At 37.0% G+C, this 22,039-nt stretch overlaps 2 protein-coding genes and 1 non-coding gene across 3 annotated transcripts in view; 2 read left to right on the plus strand and 1 right to left on the minus strand.

Annotated features, from left to right (window-relative positions):
* Window positions 1-7,450: 7,450 nt before the first annotated feature.
* LOC133799900 (uncharacterized) lies at window positions 7,451-8,101 on the minus strand. Its single transcript, XM_062237890.1, has one exon. The coding sequence runs from the start codon at window positions 8,099-8,101 to the stop codon at window positions 7,451-7,453; it is 651 nt and encodes a 216-aa protein (XP_062093874.1).
* Window positions 8,102-8,667: 566 nt separating this feature from the next.
* The window catches only part of LOC133799901 (FH protein interacting protein FIP2-like), a 42,059-nt gene continuing 28,687 nt past the window's right edge, over window positions 8,668-22,039 (plus strand). The window contains exons 1-2 of the mRNA XM_062237891.1: window positions 8,668-8,768; window positions 9,711-9,735. Of these exons, the coding sequence (XP_062093875.1) occupies window positions 8,668-8,768; window positions 9,711-9,735 (126 nt within the window). The remainder of the gene's footprint in view (window positions 8,769-9,710; window positions 9,736-22,039) is intronic.
* LOC133803046 (small nucleolar RNA R71) lies at window positions 9,220-9,326 on the plus strand. Its single transcript, XR_009877777.1, has one exon. It is a non-coding gene; the product is annotated as a small nucleolar RNA R71 (small nucleolar RNA).

Consider the following 22,039-nt stretch of genomic DNA (forward strand, 5'->3'; position numbering starts at 1 on the left):
TCCTACGTTGGACTTCTAGGTAGTCTCACTTAGGAAGGTGCGAGCAGATTCCTAGTGGTAAAAATGGAAGAACCTCCCCACATATCGTGCATGAAAATCTGTGAGCAGAGAAGGGGGGATGAGAAACAACGGCCAAAAGACCAAGAAGTGTGAAAGTTGGAATAACGTTGCTCGTGTATAAAAGTTAAGCTTTTATAGGACCAACAACATTCTAGCAAAAACATTGAAATCTAAGCGAACAGTTTGGAGAACGTATTAAAATGCAGAGAAAAACTTTTCGACTCTGAAGGGGCGGGAAAAACCCAGTTTTTACTACAAGCTTAAAAATTTAATTTTTACTTCGATTTTACGCCCTAAATTAATAATCCTAACTACCAAACTGATTCCTAACCCCTGCAAAGTCTTATTTTCCTTATCATATTAGGCTCAGATCTACGTGCCCTTTTTACCTCAAATTATTTTTTTTCAAGAACAACAGATATGAAACAGATATTATATGGCATCTTAGTGACTGAAAGGTTTGAGAAACTTACTTGGATGAATGTTGGGGTAAATTTCTGAAACGCTAAGTCAAATGCCTAGGCGGAAGCTCCGTAAAAATGTGAAGGATATCTGAATTTCTGGGCTTTCCGTGTCTTGTTCTTCGGTGTTCTTGAGGAGAGAGTAAAAGGTAAAAAGTAATTTCGAAGGGGTACTTATTTTGAGCAAGGAACAGTTACCTAGGCAATCATAAGGGGTAACTTCCCAAGGCATGGGTAAGTGTAATAGTAGTCAGACCACTTTTGGGAAACTGCAATGATGTGATTGGTTGCCTAAGTTTACTTTATGCTGGTCGCAGTAAAATAAACTTGGGTCAAATGTTTACCCAAAAAATGGCTCCTGATGACATGGCAGGACTGGCTGGCACGCGGCGATTTTACCTAAAACGAATCCTGTTCCACGATCGACCATAGAATCATTAATTCGTCAAGTCTCACATTTAGGTGCGACCAATCTGGTTGCATGCTTTCATTTACTTCCTTTTGGATATGCAATCTTGTAATAATTGCATTAATTATATTTTCCTTTATTACCTTAATACGTGAATCTGATTGTAATTAAGGCCCATCGACCCATGTAACCTTCTTGAGTCTATAAATAAGGATGAAAGGACTCAAGGAAGGGACTTTTGAACTTTTAATCTTGGTACACAAAGAGAAGAATATAATGTGATTATTCGCCGAAATTGTAATCTTCCCAAGGCTTGTGAAACTCATGAACCCTAGTTCATTGATTACAGTGTTGGGATTTAATATCAATAAGAACACTAAGTGGACGTAGGTCATTGCCATCCATTGGGGCCGAACCACCATAAATTGTTTGTGTTGTTTGTTTTCCATTTGATTCTCTTCTTGTTTTCTGCTCATTTTCTATCGTTTATTTGACTCCGTGTCGTTCACCAATTTAAGGGTCAACACTACTAATTAATTAAATCCAATATAATTTCGAAAATAGATATTTAATTTATTATAATTTCGAAAATTATAAGTAATTAATTATTTAACTTAATTTCAAAATTAATTTAATTATTTAATATAATATTCAAAATTATATTATAATTAAATATTAATTACAACTAATTTGAAATAAATAAATTAATCACTATTATCATATAATTGCATATTTGGCCGAGGAACAAATTTCTTCTTAAATATGTCTTTTAACAATTTTTCCCTTTATATCAACTCTTGCCTTGAATAGTGTTGATAGAGTCGTTGTGGGGACTTATGGACCTACAATTCCAAGCTCCAATAAATTCGAGATTATTAATTAAACTCTTTAATTAAATAATCTTAATTTATTAATCTCATGATTACTCCACTATAAATATGAGACTGCACTATTATAATTATAGACATTTCATTTACTGAGTACTTTATAATGATAAAGCATCCATTGATATAATCTTTGCATACAAATTAACTCTCTAATAATGGTTCATAATTAACCAAGAATAAAATTACCGTTTTACCCTTTTAATTATATCTTATTTCCTTAAGTACCATCGACTTTTCTAGTGAAGGTTAATTCATAACCAAATTATGAATTTGAATTCAATAACCTTTCAGTCCCAAAAGTCAACCATTAAGAGAACCACTATTCAATCTCTTATGAGAAGGTATAGATTCCTTATCTGTATACTATGTCCCCAACCATTTACATTAATGAGTTCCGAAAAGAAAAGTTTCTAGCCTGATCATTCCGACAAACCCTAACGAGTGAATCAAAGAACTCATATAACATAAACAAAAGTTCATAGTAACTTTAGGATTAAGATGTATTTTTAAATGATCATCAGTTGATATATTTAATTAATACTTCGAAACAATATTTAACTAAGTATTAATAAACACATCTGGTCCAGTTCTATATATTCTTTAATATATAAAGTACCTCCACTAAAGTGTCCTACTACACTGGTGATCTGGATCTAGATCACATGTATTCATAATACTAGTGGACCGTACTTACAGTAATTAATCTATAGATTCCATAACCTTATTTTACTGCAAACTATTCAAGTTCATTTATCTCAAACACAATCCTCCCATACAATTACGTGTTTGAGATTACATATATGAACTTAGGAATTTTTCTGATATTTACGTAATATTATCATAGAATAATATAGTCCATAAAATATATGCATAAAAAATTCAATTTATTTATTTATTTCATAAAACAATGTCTACTACATATGCTTTCAAGGCACAATTCCCAACAATGTTGACATTCTTACCCGTCATCAGAGCATACATCAAAAGTACTCTATCCTTAGTCATGTCAGACACATGACTTATCAGCATAAACCGAGCAAACACAAAGAAAGCCCAGAACCTTTCCTCGATGCTCAACTTACACGAAGAAATACTCTTTGGCAAAGAACCAAAGATATTCCACGGAACTCCTTCAAAACATAACTTTTCAGCCACAGCATCATAGTCTATGTATCCTTTCAAAAATTGTGAATACTCCTCATCTTGCTCTCTTATATGTGGCACATTAAACACCTTATTAATTGATACAGTGGTGAATGGCACCTGCTTGCCTCTAACAAATACTTTATCATTGTGCTTAGCCTTCAAATTTGCATAAAATTCATAAACCAATGATATGTTCGCCTGGGCCAGTTTAGTAACAAATTTGTCCCACTTCCAAGCCGCTAGATTTTCTCTAACCAACTCAAAAATTTGATGATCAAAGGGTTCAGATTGAAATTCCACCCCTCTTTCAAGAATCAAAGTCTTTCTTACAAACCTCTCATAATGTTCTTGAGCTGAAAAATCAATAAATCTTGTTTCGTCAAACTCCTGCTATGGTATGTCCTCCCTTTATTGAGATGCAGTAGCTTTTCCTTTACCTTTATCCTTAGACTTCCGGTCCTTACTCTTAGGAGCCATAGTATCTATATACTCAACACCACAAAACCCAAAAAAAAATGTCAGCAGCACCTCCCCTTAAATTATATACTTTCCTTCTTCTAAATCACCCTATAAATCCAATATCATAGAACAAAATACCCAAACACCAGGGATCACAGCAGCAAAAACCAATTTCTACCCAAAGACAAGCAAAATTTGAACCCACCCCCAAATGTAGAAATAATCTTGAAACAAAAAGAAGTGAAAACACTTACTAGCCTTTGAAATAGCCTTCCACATGCTTGAATGACCAAAGTCCCTTGAAGATTTGAAATTTCTTCAAGAAATTTGAAATTTTGAATTTTAGGGTTCAAAACTTTGATTTGGAAATTGGTTTTGATGAAAAGGAATAGATTAATGGGTAATAGGGCTGAAAAAAGAGAAAGGATGAAGAAGAAAGATGGTAAAGTATGGTGAAATAGCTTGGTGTATGCTTTAATGGATGATAGATGGCGGCAGGGGTCAGTTTAAGTAGATAGAAAACGGAATGGGAGAAGAAGAAAATGCAGTTTGGGGAAAATTTTTGAAACCCTTACTTTTTTAAGTTTCTGAAGTGTTAGGGCGCTGTAGTGCCACTTGTATAGCACTGTAGCACTACTTGGCTATTTAATCATCTTGTGGGTTCTTGAAGTAGAGTCATAGCGCTGCCTTGATAGCGCTGTAGCGCTATCAATTCTGGAAACTTCAACAAATTAGCACGCCATAGCACTTGTTTTCAGCGCTGTAGCGCTATATCCTCGACAAATTGACCCCAGCCTCTGCTTGTAGTGCTTAGAATATGGCGCTGTAGCGCTACATGCTCCTCCACTTTAAACTTTTTTTCACGTTTTTCACGGTTTATAAGTTACATCAGAATTTTTCCAAATTAAAACTAAAAATAACTAAAACAAAATCCCTAAAAACATTGTTCCAAACAAAACAAAAACAAATAATATAAAATAAAAAAAAATTAAACATAGGAGTGCCTCCTAAGAGCGCTGTCTTTAACATCTTTTAGCCGGACTCTTGGTTTCTTTCAATTCAGAGTGGTTCCATAATCACCACTGACTTGCATTTTTCCATTGGGCCTTCCAAATATTGTTTCAATCTCTGACCATTCACCTTAAAGTGTCCTGTTTTCTCGCTATGAATTTGCACCATTCCAAATGGAAATGATGCAATAACTGTGTATGGTCCTGACCATCTCAACTTCAATTTATCGGGAAAGAGCTTAGGTCTATAATTAAATAGCAGTACTTTGTCTCCCGGTTGAAAATCCTTCCTAAGTATTCGCTTATCATGAAAGGCCTTTGACTTGCCTTTGTAAATCCTTGCATTCTCATAAGCTTCATTTTGAAATTCATCGAGCTCGTTCAACTCCATAAGCCTATTTTGTCCCACCATAAAGAGATCAACGTTTAACCTTTTCACAGCCTAGTAAGCTTTGTGCTCAAGTTCCACCGGTAAATGACGTGCCTTACCAAACACCAATCGATACGGTGACATACGGAACAAAGTTTTGAAGGCTGTGCGATATGCCCACAGTGAATCATCAAGCTTTTTCGATCAATCCTTCCTCGATGTATTTACAGTCTTTTCCAAGATGCTTTTAATCTCTTGATTTGACACTTTAGCTTGACCATTTGCAAGTGGATGGTAGAACAACGCCTTTCGATGATGAACTCTGTAACGAGCACATAGAGTAGTAAATGACTTGTTGCAAAAATGACTTCCTCTATCACTAATAATTTCTCTTGTAGTACCAAACCAGGTAAAAATATTTTTGTGAAGGAATTTAAGTACCTCTTTACCATCACAAGTAGGAGTTGTTGCAGCTTCTACCCATTTAGAAACATAGTCTACTGCAAGCAGAATGTACTTGTTATTATAAGATGACGGGAAAGGTCCCATAATGTCTATTCTCCACACATCAAACAACTCAACTTCCAGAATACCAGTCATTGGCATTTGATCTCTTCTTGATATATTACCGGTCCTTTGATAACGATCACCTCTCTTGACAAAGACATTAGCATCTTTAAATAACGTCAGCTAATAAAACCCACATTGCAGAACTTTTGCTGCTGTTCTTGTTCCTTCAAAATGACCTCCACAATGCAAAGTATGACAATGAGTAATAATGGAAATCTTTTCTTCTTCTGGGACACATCTTCTAATCACTTTGTCAGCACAATGATGAAAAAGAATGGGCTCATCCCAATAATAATGCTTAACTTCCGAATAGAACTTTTTAAGATGCTGCCTTGACATGTCAAGAGGCATAACCTTCGCTACCAAATAATTAACATAATCCGCAAACCATGGTAGCTTTTCTTCACTGTCTGTCAAAAACAATTGTTCATCCGGGAAGTTTTCATCAATTTATACGTTTTTCTTATTAGGATCTTCTTCTAATTCCAATCTAGATAAATGGTCTGCAACTAGATTTTCTGTCCCCTTTTTGTCGCGAATTTCCATATCAAACTCTTGCAATAATAGGACCCATCGAATCAAGCGGGGCTTTTCATCCTTCTTGGTGATAAGGTACTTAATTGCAGAATGGTCTGTGTAGACAATAACCTTATTACCAATTAAATATGGCCTGAACTTATCAAACGCAAAAACAATTGCAAGTAATTCCTTCTTAGTAGTTGCATAGTCTAATTGAGCATCATTCAAGGTCCTACTAGCATAATAAATTGTTTGGAATACCTTTTCAACTCGCTGTCCCAGAACCGCTCCAACTGCGTAATCACTCGCATCGCAAATCAATTCAAAGGGAAGTTCCCAATTCGGTGGTACCACAATCGATACAGTGATCAATTTCTCTTTCAAAGTATTGAATGCACTTTTACAAGCATCATCAAAATTAAATTGTGCTCCATTCATTAATAGTGCAGATAGGGGTTTAGAAATCTAGGAGGAATCTTTAATAAATTTTCGATAAAATCCAGCATGCCCAAGAAAACTCTGAACACCCTTAATTGAAATTGGAGGAGGCCAGTTCTCAATAGTTGATACCTTCGCACGATCTATTTCTATGCCTTTGCTCGAAATCTTATGGCCCAAAACAATTCCTTCACTCACCATAAAGTGACATTTTTCCTAATTCAGGACCAAATTAGATTCTTCGCATCTCTTTAACACCTTCTCCAAATTCTATAAACACATATCAAATGAAGGGCCAAAGACTGAGAAATCATCCAAAAATATTTCAATGCTCTTCTCTACCATATCAGAAAATAGTGATATCATGCATCACTGAAAAGTAGCAGGATCATTGCATAATCCAAATGGCATTCTACGAAAAGCAAACGTACCATAAGGACAAGTAAAAGTTGTTTTCTCTTGATCTTCGGGAGCAATAGGTATTTGGTGATAACCAGAATACCCATCTAAAAAACAACAGAAGTGATGGCCCGATAGTCTATCGAGCATTTGATCAATAAAAGGCAATAGGAAGTGATCTTTCCTTGTTGCCTTGTTTAGTTTCCTATAGTCAATACAAATTCTCCACCCCCTCACTATACGAGTTGGAATTATCTCATTATTCTCATTTTTGACTACTGTCAATCCCCCTTTTTTTGGAACCACTTGTACTGGGCTCACCCACGAACTATCCGAGATTGGATAAATAACACCAGCATCTAACCACTTCAAAATTTCTTTTCGAACCACCTCCTTCATAGCAGGATTTAGCCTCCTTTGAGCATCAATGCTAGCCTTACTGTCCTCCATGAGAATACGATGCATAACAGTAGAGGGGCTATTTCCTTTATATCAGCCATACTCCAACCAATGGAAAATTTATGAGCTCGAAGTATTCTTAATAATTTTTCCTCTTCAACAATAGATAATGAAGTATAAATTATAACAGGGAGAGTATCATTCTTACCCAAATAGGCGTATTTAAGATGTTCTGCTAAAGTTTTCAATTCAAGTACTGGTGGTTTCTTTATAGATGGTAGTGGTCTCTCCGGCCCTTGTCCAAGTTCCTCATATTTCTTCTTTTAAATAGGTCCAGCAGAATTTAGCCAATTTACATATTCAATAACCTCAATGCCATCACAGTCTTCCACTCCTTGTGAAATAAGGCTCATCTCAAGCGAATCTTCAATAAGTTTTCTCGTTGACAATTGTTCCTCAATTACATTCACACTAAAGAAACTATCACTTGCTCTAGGATACTTCAAAGCCTTGAACACATTAAATACAACATCATCACCCTGCACTCTTAGCCTCAACTCTCCTTTTTGAACATCTATCAAGGCTTGACTGGTGACTAAAAATGGTCTTTCCAAAATAATTGGAACATCTTCATCTTCCTCCATATCAAGAACAATAAAATCAGCAAGAAAGACGAATTTTCCCACTTTGACTAGAATGTCTTCGATAATCCCTCGGGGGTATGTCAATGAACGGTCGGACAGTTGTAGAGTAACCGTAGTGGGTCTAGCTTCCCCCAAACTGAGTCTTCTAAATATGAACAGTGGCATTAGATTAATGCTTGCACCTAGATCACATAAAGCCCTCTCACAATGAAAATTCCCAACGGTACAAGGTATAGTGAAGCTGCTTCGATTTCTCAACTTTTGAGGAAGTTTCTTTTGAATTATTGCACTGCACTCTTCTGTCAATGCCACAGTTTCATAATCCTCCATTTTTCTTTTATTAGACAATATCTCCTTCATAAACTTCACATAACTATGGATTTTTTCAAGAGCTTCTGCAAAAGGAATGTTAATGTGAAGTTTCTTAAATACTTCGAGAAATTTGGAGAATTGCTTGTCAAGATTTGCCTTTCGGAATCGCTGAGGGTAAGGAATCTTGGGTGTAGACTCGGTGTGTTTTGACTTCTCTGTATTTGGAAGGTCTTCAGTAGCCTCCTCTTGTACTGGATTAGTGACATGTTGATCTTCAATCTTCTTACACTTGTTTTCTACTGTAGGCCCCTCATACTTAGTCCCAATCCTCAAAGCTTGACATTGCTCCTTGGGATTCACCACAGTTGAGCTAGGTATAGCCCCTTGATTACAATTCGCCATTAACTTTACAAGTTGGCAAACTTGTATTTCTAAGATCAGAATAGAAGATCCGATTTCTGTCATAAATTGGCTCAATGAATCAACGGATACCTCTGGTTTAGTCATTTGAGGCGGTGGTTGTTGGTGTTTCAGTATTTGTGGCCTTTGAGTATCATAAAAGGGTCTTGGGTTTAGCCCATAAGATGGTCTATGTAGAGGATATTGAGGTGGATTTGGATGATGCTATGGTTGGTGCCCTTGATTATTACTCCACGAAAAATTCGAATGGTTCTTATATGCTGGAGTATAAGTGTTAGGGTATGGGTTGTTTCGATTGCATTGGGAAATTACCAATGGATTGAACCTCTTAAAGAGGGATATCATCTACTAAATAAGAACTCGTCGCTGGACATTGCTAAAAATGATGAGGGCCTCCACATATCTCACAAATGATAGGAGCGGGTTATAGTTGCATCGCTTGAGCTGAAATGTTGTTTTGTTGTTGCATTTGTTTCGTTAGCAAAGCAATTTGACCAGTGAGCATAGCAATATGATCAACTCCTAGAACTCCTACCAACTTCTTATTTTCTCGCTCAGATGGCCAATTATAATTAATCATGGCCATCTCCTCTAAAAGCTCATAAGCTTCGTTAGCGCTTTTGCTCATAAATGCTCCACCTGCTGCTGCATCAATTATTGTCCTTGTGTTTCCCCTTAGTCCATTATAGAAAGTATGCACCAAAATCCATTTCACTATACCATGATGTGGACATTTTTGAAGTAGCTCTTTAAACCTTTCCAAAGCGTCATATAACGATTCCCCCTCAAATTGACAGAAATTATTTATTTCACCTCTAATCCGGGCTGATTTAGCGGAAGGGAAATACTTAGTGAGAAATTTTTGAGAAAGATCTTCCCATGTCACAATGGATTGAAAGTATAACATAACTCCAAAATGTTGGTAATACGGAGGTTCAGATCCTCATTAAGTAGCCCCCCAAACTGAACGAAATTCTGAACCATTTGTATAATCGAAGGCTTGATCTCAAAATTGTTCGCCTACACAGTAGGTGGGTGAATACTAGAATGTACCCCTGTAACAGTAGGGAGTACATAGTCCCTCAGGGGTAAGTCTACCTCAGTTGCAGCGTTCCGCACATTACCCTAATTCAAATTGTTATTAGCAACATTATTGACGTTCTGGGCCATCTTTTCAAGTCTTTTCTTTTTTCGTTCGATTTTGCAGGTCTTCTAAATCTCAGGATCAACAGGTACTAGTATTTTCGAACCCTTACGTCGCATAAAATAGGTCACCTAAAATTGAGAAATTTAAAAGCAAATCGATTTAGAAAATGTTAAATTAAAACCAAAGTAGATTGAAAAACAATTATATTTGATATTGATTATTAGTGCCTAGCAACGGTTCCAAAAACTTGATCTGCAAATTCTACACGCAAGTATAAGTGGTCATGTCAAGTAATAAATTCTATAAGAATAGAGATCGTCCTACAGAGACTATTAACCAATTACAAATAATTGCATTTCAAATTCTATTTGGTGATTAAAATTAAGATGAATAATTGAAATTAAAATGAATAATTTTAAACTACAAACACAATTAAAATAATTATAAAAAGAACAATGAATCAACGAATTAAAAATCAATAATAAAAAGCCTATGAATTAATTTCATCAAATTTTCATTCTATTAATTTTACTAATCAATTCTAAATCTCTTGTTCCTATTCTAGTAGCAGGTTAACATAAATCGATTCCTATTCTTTTTAAAGATATAAGATCTCAGCCTATATGCAGGTTTTCTACATTTCTGTGATAAACTTAAACATATAGAAGGCATTAAGCATGGAAACCTAATTACTACACAAGTCATACAAGTACTTTCGTCCAATATGCAACCTATGTCTATATAATGATAGCATATTCAATTCTCATATTTTTAATTTTGAATCAAAACCATTAAGTCAAGTAAACAGTGATAAAGTATTTACTAGCTTTAAACAAACATCATATAGATTAGAACAGAGAAAAAGTATCAATAGAACATCATAATAAAATTAAATTGAAATTCAAGAGACTACATTAATCCCTAGATAAAGGATTTATTTCATAGATGACATGATGACAATAAAATTCAGATAATTGTTTATAGAAAATAACCTAAAGAATTTAGATGAAAAAGAAATCTGTGAAGTCATAAACAAGAAAAAGAAATCTAATTACAATAATCACAACAGTCTTTTCTAGATCTAAGGTTTATAAAACTAAAACTGCCTCCTAAATTCGCAGATTAATGTCCCTTAAATATTTTGCCAATGCTTCTAAGTGAAAAGACCGTTTTGTCCTTCTAAAAGTGGCATCAGATTTGAAAATCGCGTCGATAGTGCTGTAGCGCTAGGTTTTGAGCGCTGTTAACAGTGCCAAATTGCCTCAAAAATTGATGTACTAGCGCTAGGACGCTAATCTTCATAGTCTTCAAGCGTTGTACCACTAGTTTTGAAGCGTTGTCACGCTAATTACATAAACAAATGGCTTTAAAGTTGTCTTTCTTGCGCTGTAGCGCCATTATGATAGTGCTGTAGTGCTATTCACAAAAACATTACTTGGACTTCTTGCACCCAAATGACTCAATTTTCTCCAAAATAACTCCATTTTCTTCCACTTTTACTTCATTCCACTCTTTTCACCATCTTAGCATCAAAAACCTGAAATGTGAACAAACAAGCATAATTCTGCAAAAAAATAGCCCTAAACTAATGAAAACCTTCGTAAAAACTAGACCATAAACGAGCTTAATACTCGTTTATCACTCACATGTTTTAATTTCATGATTATTTGTTTAATATAAACTTCTATTAAGTCTTGAACATATAGATAATCATATTTATAGCGATGTAATCACAATGAAATATAAATATGATTATCTATTGAAACATAAGTTAGTCCTAAGATTAGTAAGTGCACAAGATTTACACTAACTTGCCAATCTACTATATGATCTACTTACACATTGTAGTGTTATGTTCTTTCCAGAACATTAGCAAAGTAGATAAGATTGGATGTATTTGTTACATCGGACTGGACCGATATTGATAGTAGATAGGATAAGTAAAGATATCGTTATTATCTATTCTAGTCATATCACATAGTTGACCATAGGTCAATTCAATCTCAAATCTGAGTGGTTAGTATTCTAACTGATTGTATTATTGGAGTTCTTTGACTTGTTCGTTACCTGCTTACCTTATGGACTAACCCATACTTACATCTTGGGAACTTGGTAGAACAATTGATTGGGAATGTTAATCATAGATATGAACATCTATAAATTCTAATGAAGAAGTAAAACGATGGTTTCCTTTTAGTTTGGTTTAAGGAGCTAAATGATAGAGATCTAATTTCAGTAATTAATATTAGTTTACTGAAAATATGATTTACAAGGAATTAAGTGTTTTAAGAATAAAATACAATGAGGGGTAAAACGGTATTTTTAGTCCCATCTCATTATAGACCGTCTATAGAGGAATGAGTGATAATTATGGTTGTAACAATTGATAACTAATAACATATCTATATTGGTTATAGAATGTTCTATGAATTCAAGAGTGCAATTCTGAGTCTTAAGTGGAATCACGAGGAATTAATAAGTTAATAAATTTATTTGTTGAATTTATGATAACTTATTCGAGCTTGATTTCATAGGCCCATGGTCCACACTGTACCTATGATAAAATCATCTAGATAGTCTAAATTAATTCATTTAATTATCAATTAGAATTATCAAAGTTGACCAGATCAATTTTGATAGTTTCACAGAGGTATAAAATCTAAAGAAGAAAAGAGATTTTAGGGCAGATTTATTAATTAAGACAAATTGGTTCCTAAATTAATAAATAAGTTTTAATCAAGGTTCATATTTTAAATAATTAATTTGATAAAAGATTAAAATAATTATTTAATTAAATAATCAATAGAAAATAATCCGGATCTTGTTTTTAAGTCGAACGAGCTTATAATTAAATGAGAAATTTCACGGGCCTAAATCCCATAATAATTTCGACCTAATGGCTGATATTATTTATTATTTTATGGATTTTTTAATTAAAATAAATGACTTAATTGAGCCTATAAAAGGAATGCTTTGTGAGAGTTGAAAACATTTGATTGAGCCGATATGACTGATGAAAAGAAGAACAGAATATCTATTCTTGATGCTCTGGGTTTTAGATTCTCTCTACAGCAAAAGTCCTTTTCTAAGCCTCTAAATTCTCTTCTCTTATTTTCTTTATATCTATCTCTTGTGTTGAGAATTGTCCACTCTAGTCTAGGTGATTTTAAGGATACTTTAGAAGGCTGTGAAGAAATTTGAAGATCGGTTCACTTTCTTGGTGATACCCTAAGAAAGAAAGGATACAATGGTTATAGAAACTAAAGGAAGGATTAATATATTCTGTTGCGTATATTATAAGTGTTCTTATCATTACCTTTATTTAAATTCAATTATAGAAACATGTTCTACGTTGTCTTATATTATTTGTTTAATATAAGATTTACATGAAAATAAACAAGATCATGTATAAGTTTTTCCCAACAACTAGCCTCAGAGCCTTCGGTAATCTTTATTTTCATGCATGAACATGATAAAATTGAATTATTTGATGTGTTGAGTAATTTGATGGATTTTTTGTTTTTTATGCTGCATATAAAATTTTATGTGATTATTAGCATATTTGGGTTATTTTGTTTTGTTTTCTTTGCAAATAATTGTTATATAAATACTTTATTTGATGTAAAACATCGTAATAATTATTTAGATAACGTGTATGTACTAAAAAATTACACAAAATTTTATAGAAAATTTGTTTGGGCTGTGGTCGCGACTTGTGTATCAACGACTAGTGCCCCGGCCACCATTAACCTTTTGGCCGCAGGCAGAACGCGAAAAATGCCCAAAATCATCCTGTGGTCGCGGCCACCAACTTTCACTGGCTGCGCCCTGTGATAAATTTTTTCTTAAAATTTGAATTTTGAATGTATTTTTTAATGGGTTAATACAAAAATATCATATTTTTTATATTATTTAAATATATCTCTTTTGTAATACGATATTTTTGTTGTTTGATCTTTAAAAAATAGATATTTTCAACAAAGATTCAAATTCAAATTTAAAAATAGGTTAACTAATTAATTTTACATAATTTAATATATTAAAATATTAGAATTAAGTTATTAGATATTAAAGATCTTTTTTAAATACTTGATATTCTTTGAAATCTTTTCTTTGAAAATAAAATATCTGATTACTCTTTTGATTTAAATATTTTGAAATTTGAAAATTTGTTGACTAGATATTTTTATGGATATTTAAATTTGTTTAATTGTTAAGATGTTTTTTCAAAAAGAGCTAGTGATATTTGTTGGAAATTTTATAACTAGTTAAATTTTTTAAAAATATCACGTTTTGCAAAGAAATTAATAAAATATATTTTTACTAAATGGGATTTAAATTAACTTTTGTAAATTGTGGATAAATTCTATTTAAATTAAAATAATATTTTTCAAAATGGCCTAAACTATGTTGGCTGTTCATAAATGAAATTTAAATTAACTTTGGTTAATTGTTGATAAACTTTATTTAAATTGACTTATTTATTTTTTGCAAAATTTAATTAATTCGAATTTTGGATAAAATCGAGAAAATTAATTGTGGTAATTTTGCAAATGAAATAAATTGTGGTATTTTTGCATAAATTCATGGGCTTGCTCATATAGTAACATGATTAGGCCCATCTAATTATAACATGTTTGTTTGCACTATGTGGTATTTTTTCAATTGGGGTTAAATGCATATAGTCGCCCATATGTTTGCTTAATATGTGGATTTTGCTAAATAAAACATTCATAAAATGATAGGATTTATTTGGGCCCATTAAAAAATGTAAAATTTAAATTCCTTTCTTGTGGGTGGTTCCACTTGTAAAGGCTTATTTGCTTTGCATGACTAAGTGGGCTTAATAAATTAATAGCAATTAATAAGATGAATGTTTAAATTTCTATCTTTTGGACCTTGTATGGTAGTATGGGGGCCTTAGTAGTGAGAACAACATACTGGACTCAGCCCTCCTTCATAGAAGCCTAATTGTTAAAGCCTATTTTCCTGAGTTGGACTTAATTGTATATGTTTATTATAATAGTTAAACCTAAATAGTGATTAGCAACAAATTAATTCTAATTTAATTGAATTTGTTTCAATGTGACCCTTTAGAATTAATAGAAAATTATAGGACTTTGGTTTTAAAAATTTAATTTTACAATTTTTTGGAGAATCATAGTCATTAATTTTAAAAAATTAATAATAAAATTACTATTTTTATAATGAGCTGATTTAAAAAAATTATATTCGATCTCCACCATTGGTTTAACAAGGTCAATAACTTAATGGGACCTAGAGACGTTTTGATTCGTCCCCCTGCGGAAGGTGTTCATTAGTTATTTTGACATGGTTAGATTTTGAAATATAGATAATTATAGGTCAAATTCTACTAGACTCACCCCTACGGTGACTACTAGGTTTAAATCTATGATTATCGAAAAGGTAGGTCTAGCTCATAAAATAAGAGATTCTTTTTCTTATTTTGATCAAATAGTAGGTTGTTAATAATGGTGTCCATTATTAAATGAGTTTACAACTATATTTAACTAATGGTATTTGTAAATGTGGAATTTTTTCCCTGTGAATTCTATTCACAAGTGAAGCTCTATACTACGAGACATCTTGAAAGGGCATCGCATGATGGTGAGGGAGTTGGGGTAAGAGAGTCACCCTCACTAGGCGAGGGACTTCGGCCACTTGCCAAGCTTCACCCTCGCTATGCGAAGGTCCCCAGCTGGCCATCCGCGTGCGCCCCATTCCAGCAGGCATCAAGCCTCGTCCACACTCGGAGGAAGAACGTCAGCCTCGCTATGCGAGGGTGAGGGCTGTGTTGAGGTGTCCGTGCTCCTAGCCTCGCGACGCTGCACCTCAGAGGAAGAACGTCAGCCTCGCTATGCGAGGGTGAGGGCTGTGTTGAGGTATCCGTGTTCCTAGCCTCGCGACGCTGCGCTCGGAAGGAGGAGAGGCAGCCTCGCTATGCGAGGGTGAGGGGTGTGTTGAGGTACCCGTGCTCCTAGCCTCGTGTCTATGCGATCCGCATAGGCCGGCCCTGACCCTCGGCACCTCGACTTCTCAGGACATGCATAGGATGAAGCCTCCTTGGCACAGGCATGAGATCACTTAGGGGAATCTTGTTGATATGCCAAACGAACATGGAGCATTGAACGGGAATTGATGAGGACCACCGAGTACGGAACACGTGCGCTGACACGGGGTGTACGGTTATGGAGAGAACAGAGGCACGACCCTATGATCTGCGTCTGAGGAGTAGTGGCAGTACGGACCTGTACGAAGAGTGGTGAGACCACTTGGACACCCCCGACCATGCGCCAGAGCCGACAATACTATGTCCAAGGCCACGACTCTGACACCATCAGGGTAGACACCACTATGCCCTGAGCCACTACTTTATCAGAGTACCTATGTACGTCCCAGTGGTCTGGGACTTGTTTGTATCCTGGGCCAATAGAGCCTCCCCTATAAATAGGCTCCAACCCCTCAGGCTAAGGGGTTGGAAAACTGAATGTAAAAATGAGACTTATGAAATATATGCTTCTGGTTCTCATGCTTTCCTGAGTTTTCTCCTGTTGTTTAGAGTGCTTTATATCTAATTCATAGCTTCTTATAGTATAAAGATTGAAGTTTTCTAGCCATCAATCGTTGACGAGTTCTTACCGTCAACAGTTTGGCGCCGTCCGTGGGAACGTAAGCACCAAGCTACTGTTCTGCCATTACTTCCAGCAAGGAAAAATGCCGAGACGTTCGAAGCATCTCAAGGAGCCTCGAGAGGTGGAGGTCCACCTTACCGGAGTCCAGCTGAAGGCCTCCATGAAGGATCCACCTCCACCCCGAGACGTAGACCCCCCAAGGGACCCTGAGGTTCACCAGAATGACAAGGAGGCCTCGTCTCCAGCCATCCCGCCCGGTGAGAATCCTCCAAGGACAACTACTGCACCACCCGGGAACGCCAACGAGTTCCCTCCTCCCAAACCACCGAAGGTACCGAACTCCGGCCGGCAAGACCCGGGCCCCTCAACGCACAGACGCGATAAGCAACCCCGGGTCCATTCCGTGAGCTCGAGTTCTAAATCTCGTTTCTATGAAGAGGAGATTCGTGAACTGCACTGTAAAAACCAAAGACTGGAGACTACCCTGGAGAACATGCAGGAGGTGCTGAATGACCTGTTGCAAGGTAAGTCAAACGTGACCCTGCCCAAGAGGAAAGAGAAGGGTCGGGAAACCACTGTCCCAGTAGACGACGGAAGAACCAGATACTCCACCAGTAACACCCCCAGGAGCCAAAGCAAGGGAACAATGGTGGCTCTCGCAACGACGTCGAGGTCACCTCAAAGAGGACGCCCTCAGACCTACGAGAGGAGCTCAGCAAGAAGAGGGCGAATAAGAGAACTACCCCTCCTACTGTCCCCCGGGACGGCAAAGGAAAGGAAGATGTCAACCCATCCATGTTGAGGGACTCCCTGAAGAAGAGGAGGCAAGACCTCGATACGGAGATGAAGAGCCTGCGGAGTAAGATTGTCACCGTGTCTGGAGGGCAGAGCCTTGAGGAAGAGTTCGACTATGAATCGCCTTTCACCAAAGAGATCCAAGCCATTCGACTCCCAGCCAACTTCAAGGAGCCTCATATGACCCCGTATGAAGGAAGCACCGACCCCAAGTACCATCTAGACGCATTCAATGACTTAATGAAGCTGAGGGGGATAAGTAGCGGGGCTAGATGCCACTGTTTCACAGTCACGTTGAAAGGGCCCGCATACAAATGGTTTAAGAGACTTCGACCGGGGTCCGTCAGGTCTTGGCAACAATTTTCAGACGAATTTCTCCAGCAGCATCATGCCGTCCGTGACTATACAATGCCAGGAACTAGCCTAGCCAATGTAAAACAGGGCGAAAATGAGAGCCTAAAAAACTATATCCATAGGTTCAATATGGAAGCGACCAAAGTGGGGAGCCTGACCCGCAGAGAGTTAAAAATGGACATCACCGCCGGGGTGCTTCCGGGAAGCAAGTTGTGGGATAATATGCTCAAGAGGGAAGTCACAGATCTAGATGACTTCTACGAGAGAGCGCAGAAGTATATTCGTGTAGAGGATGGTCACGCGAACTTAAAGGCGGGAATGGGCGAGTCCCCTGCACAGCCCCTAACCAATGAAGGGTCAAATGGCGCGGAACATCTAAGGAAATACTACTCGTAAGACTTCCACTCCCAACACAGGCAGTAGCTGTGTTTAGTTTGTCGCAGGATAGGCTATCTCAGTAGACGAGAATCAAAGAGGTTACCTACATAACCCCCAAGTAAATGTAAGCCCTCTATATGCATGTCGTTGTAATCTGATTACTATAAATGAAAATGTTCACAACTTCACATGTGATTTTTTTCTTTTTCATGCGAGCATCAACCGAACTGCCTGCTGAATTAAATCTCACCAAGCACTTGGGGGGTAGGACAGGAGGCATGAGCAAAAAAAAAAAATTCTCTCTTATATTCAAAAGGATTAGCTACCCTTATGAATATCAAAGGAACGGTCTAAAAGGATGACCTCTAACTAAAGGCCGACACCCCAAGAGGTGAGGCCGTAAGGAGGGAATCGCCCAATAAGTCTAGATCGGCCATTAAGCCGGCTAGCCAAAAAGGGTCTTACAAGTGACCCTTGGAAAAAATAGTACTATGTATAAGGATGAGAAGGACGCTTCTCGCAAAAAAATAACAAGCGCGCGCAATGAATATAAAAGGACCCCAACAGCCCAACGGGTTAATGTGTCCTTACAAGTATAATCAAGGTGCACCGGAAAGATTATCGCCATCAGATCAAAGAAAAATATGTGATCCATGAACAACGACAATAAGAGGGACCTACTAGAGCACCTCAAGAGCTTTGGAGGAGGATAGAACCCTTGAACTCGTGAAAATAAGTTGGAGAGCATGCCGCTAGGCTACGCAGATCTTGGTGTGGACAAGTGGCTTCGAAACTTGGGATCTGCGATTGAGGATGATTAGTCCTTACGCAACCTTAGGAACTTACGTGGATCCCCCAAGTATTAGGTGGCTATTGTGTTTCTTCAAACACTAAGAAGAAACACAACTCCAAGCCACACTTCGGGCTTCTTCGAGCGACGTTGGAAAAATTTCCAAGGCTAAGTCCCCCAAGGCTGGCCGTGCGTGTCAAGCAAGAAAAATAGAGAGAGTCTACAAACACACTTAAAAGTGTACTTATAGACTCGGGGGGAAGTGTAAATGTGGAATTTTTTCCCTGTGAATTCTATTCACAAGTGAAGCTCTATACTACGAGACATCTTGAAAGGGCATCGCATGATGGTGAGGGAGTTGGGGTAAGAGAGTCACCCTCACTAGGCGAGGGACTTCGGCCACTTGCCAAGCTTCACCCTCGCTATGCGAAGGTCCCCAGCTGGCCATCCGCGTGCGCCCCATTCCAGCAGGCATCAAGCCTCGTCCACACTCGGAGGAAGAACGTCAGCCTCGCTATGCGAGGGACCCTCGCTATGCGAGGGTGAGGGCTGTGTTGAGGTGTCCGTGCTCCTAGCCTCGCGACGCTGCACCTCAGAGGAAGAACGTCAGCCTCGCTATGCGAGGGTGAGGGCTGTGTTGAGGTATCCGTGTTCCTAGCCTCGCGACGCTGCGTTCGGAAGGAGGAGAGACAGCCTCGCTATGCGAGGGTGAGGGGTGTGTTGAGGTACCCGTGCTCCTAGCCTCGTGTCTATGCGATCCGCATAGGCCGGCCCTGACCCTCGGCACCTCGACTTCTCAGGGCATGCATAGGATGAAGCCTCCTTGGCACAGGCATGAGATCACTTAGGGGAATCTTGTTGATATGCCAAACGAACATGGAGCATTGAACGGGAATTGATGAGGACCACCGAGTACGGAACACGTACGCTGACACGGGGTGTACTGTTATGGAGAGAACAGAGGCACGACCCTATGATCTGCGTCTGAGGAGTAGTGGCGGTACGGACCTATACGAAGAGTGGTGAGACCACTTGGACACCCCCGACCATGCGCCAGAGCCGACAATACTATGTCCAAGGCCACGACTCTGACACCATCAGGGTAGACACCACTACGCCCTGAGCCACTACTTTATCAGAGTACCTATGTACGTCCCAGTGGTCTGGGACTTGTTTGTCTCCTGAGCCAATAGAGCCTCCCCTATAAATAGGCTCCAACCCCTCAGGCTAAGGGGTTGGAAAACTGAATGTAAAAATGAGACTTATGAAATATATGCTTCTGGTTCTCATGCTTTCCTGAGTTTTCTCCTGTTGTTTAGAGTGCTTTCTATCTAATTCATAGCTTCTTATAGTATAAAGATTGAAGTTTTCTAACCATCAATCGTTGACGAGTTCTTACCGTCAACAGTATTTTTGACTCTCGCCAACTAGGACAACGATATCATAGGATAGTTAAAAACCTAAAGAAATAAAGATATGATTATTTTGATATTTTTTCCATATCATACATATTTATGGTATATGCTGTGCTATTTCTAGAAATTAGAGTGAATAGAAGTTTAATTGAGCAAAAGTAATTTATTTCTATTTTATTGATAATTGGTAGTTTTAAGTATGGTTGTGTCTACTCCAATCATTTATTAACTTTCTATGGAGAAACTCACTGGAGAAAACTTCCTTATGTGGAAGCAGAATATCAACATAGTGTTGATTGGTGACAACGCCAAGTTCGTCATGACCGAGGAATACCCAGAAGTTCCAACTGAAAGAGCTCCTTAGTCTGTAAGAGATAAATAAGAGCGTTGGCAGGCGGCTAATCACAAGGCACGTCACTACATGTTGACTAGTATGTTCGAGACTGTCAAGACGACCTTCAAAATCATGGATCAGCTCCAAGACATGTTTGGTGCAAAGTCTGTGCAGACTTGTTTTGAGGCCATCAAGAAATATGCCAATGCTCAGATGGCACCGTCTCCACACGTTCGTGATCAACTCAACTATGGTCTGACGTAGTGATAAACGAGTTTTAGGCTCGTTTAGGATCTAGTTTTTAGGTAGGTTTTCATGAGTTTAGGGCTATTTTATTGTAGAATTATGCTCGTTTGTTCATGTTTCCGGGTTTCCATGCTAAGTTGGTGAAAAGAGAGGAATGAAGTGAAAGTGGAAGAAAATGGAGATAATTTGGAGAAAATCGTGTTTTTCGGGAGCAATATGTCAGAGGTGTGATAATGTCAATAGCGCTACAACGCTAGCAAAGAGGCTCTATAGCGCTAGGAAGGATGTGTTAAACTCTGATTGAATCTGCTAATAGCGCCACAGTGCTACAAAGCAAGCACTACAACGCTATCAAGACCAGAAGATCAGCGCTACAGCGCTAGTGAAACAATTTTTAGGGTATTTTGGCTCTGATTATAGCGCTACAACGCTCAAGACATAGCGCCACAACGCTATCAACGCATTTTTCATATTTTTAGCCACTTTTTGAAGGGCAAAACGGTATTTTCACTTGAGAACCTTGGAAAACTATTTAAGGAACATTATTCTGGGATTTTTGATAAGCAGTTTTAGTTTGAAAAACCCTAGATTTAGAAAAGGCTACTGTAATTGGATTTATTTTTCATCTGAATTCTTTAGGTTATTTTCTATGAATAATTATTTGAAGTTTATTTTCATCAAGTTATCTATGAACTAATTTCTTTTATCTAGGGATTAATGTAGTCACTAGGATTTCTATTTAATTTTATTATGATATTATATTGATACTTCTTCTGTATTCTAATCTATGTGATGTTTGTTTAATGCTGGTAAATACTTGATCACTATTTACTTGGTTTAATGGTTTTGATTCAAAATTCGAAATATGAGAATTTAATATGCTATCATTATATAGACATAGGTTGCATATTGGACGAAAGTACATGTATGACTTGTGTAATAATTATGTTTCTTTGCTTAATTCCTTCTATATGTTCAAGTTTATCACAAAAATGTAGAAAACTTGCATATAGACTGAGATCTTATATCTTCAAAAAGAATAGCTATCGATTATATTAACCTGTTATTAGAATAGGAAGAAGAGATTTATAATTGATTAGTAAAATTAATAGAATGAAAATTTGATGAAATTAATTCCTAGGCTTTTTAGTATATATTTTTAATTAGTTGATTTATTTCTTTGCTTATAGTTATTTAAATTATGTTCATAATTTAGAGTATTCATTTTAATTTTAATTATTCATTTAAGTTTAAATTCACCAAATAGAAAGTTAAAGAACCATTAGTGGTATTTGGAAAATTGTATTCGTGGGAACGATACTCTACTTATTATATACTACATGAATCAATCATGTATACTTGCGTGCTAATTTTCATAGATCAAGTTTTTGGCGCTGCTGCCGGGGATTTAATTTCCAATATCA

The sequence above is a fragment of the Humulus lupulus genome, chromosome 9 (assembly GCF_963169125.1).
Source record: "Humulus lupulus chromosome 9, drHumLupu1.1, whole genome shotgun sequence".
Classification (NCBI taxonomy): domain Eukaryota; kingdom Viridiplantae; phylum Streptophyta; class Magnoliopsida; order Rosales; family Cannabaceae; genus Humulus; species Humulus lupulus.

What these genes read in the sequence shown, in the direction of transcription:
- LOC133799900 (XM_062237890.1), bottom strand. Translation starts at nt 8,101, where the DNA reads ATGGAGGATTATGAAACTGTGGCATTGACAGAAGAGTGCAGTGCAATA.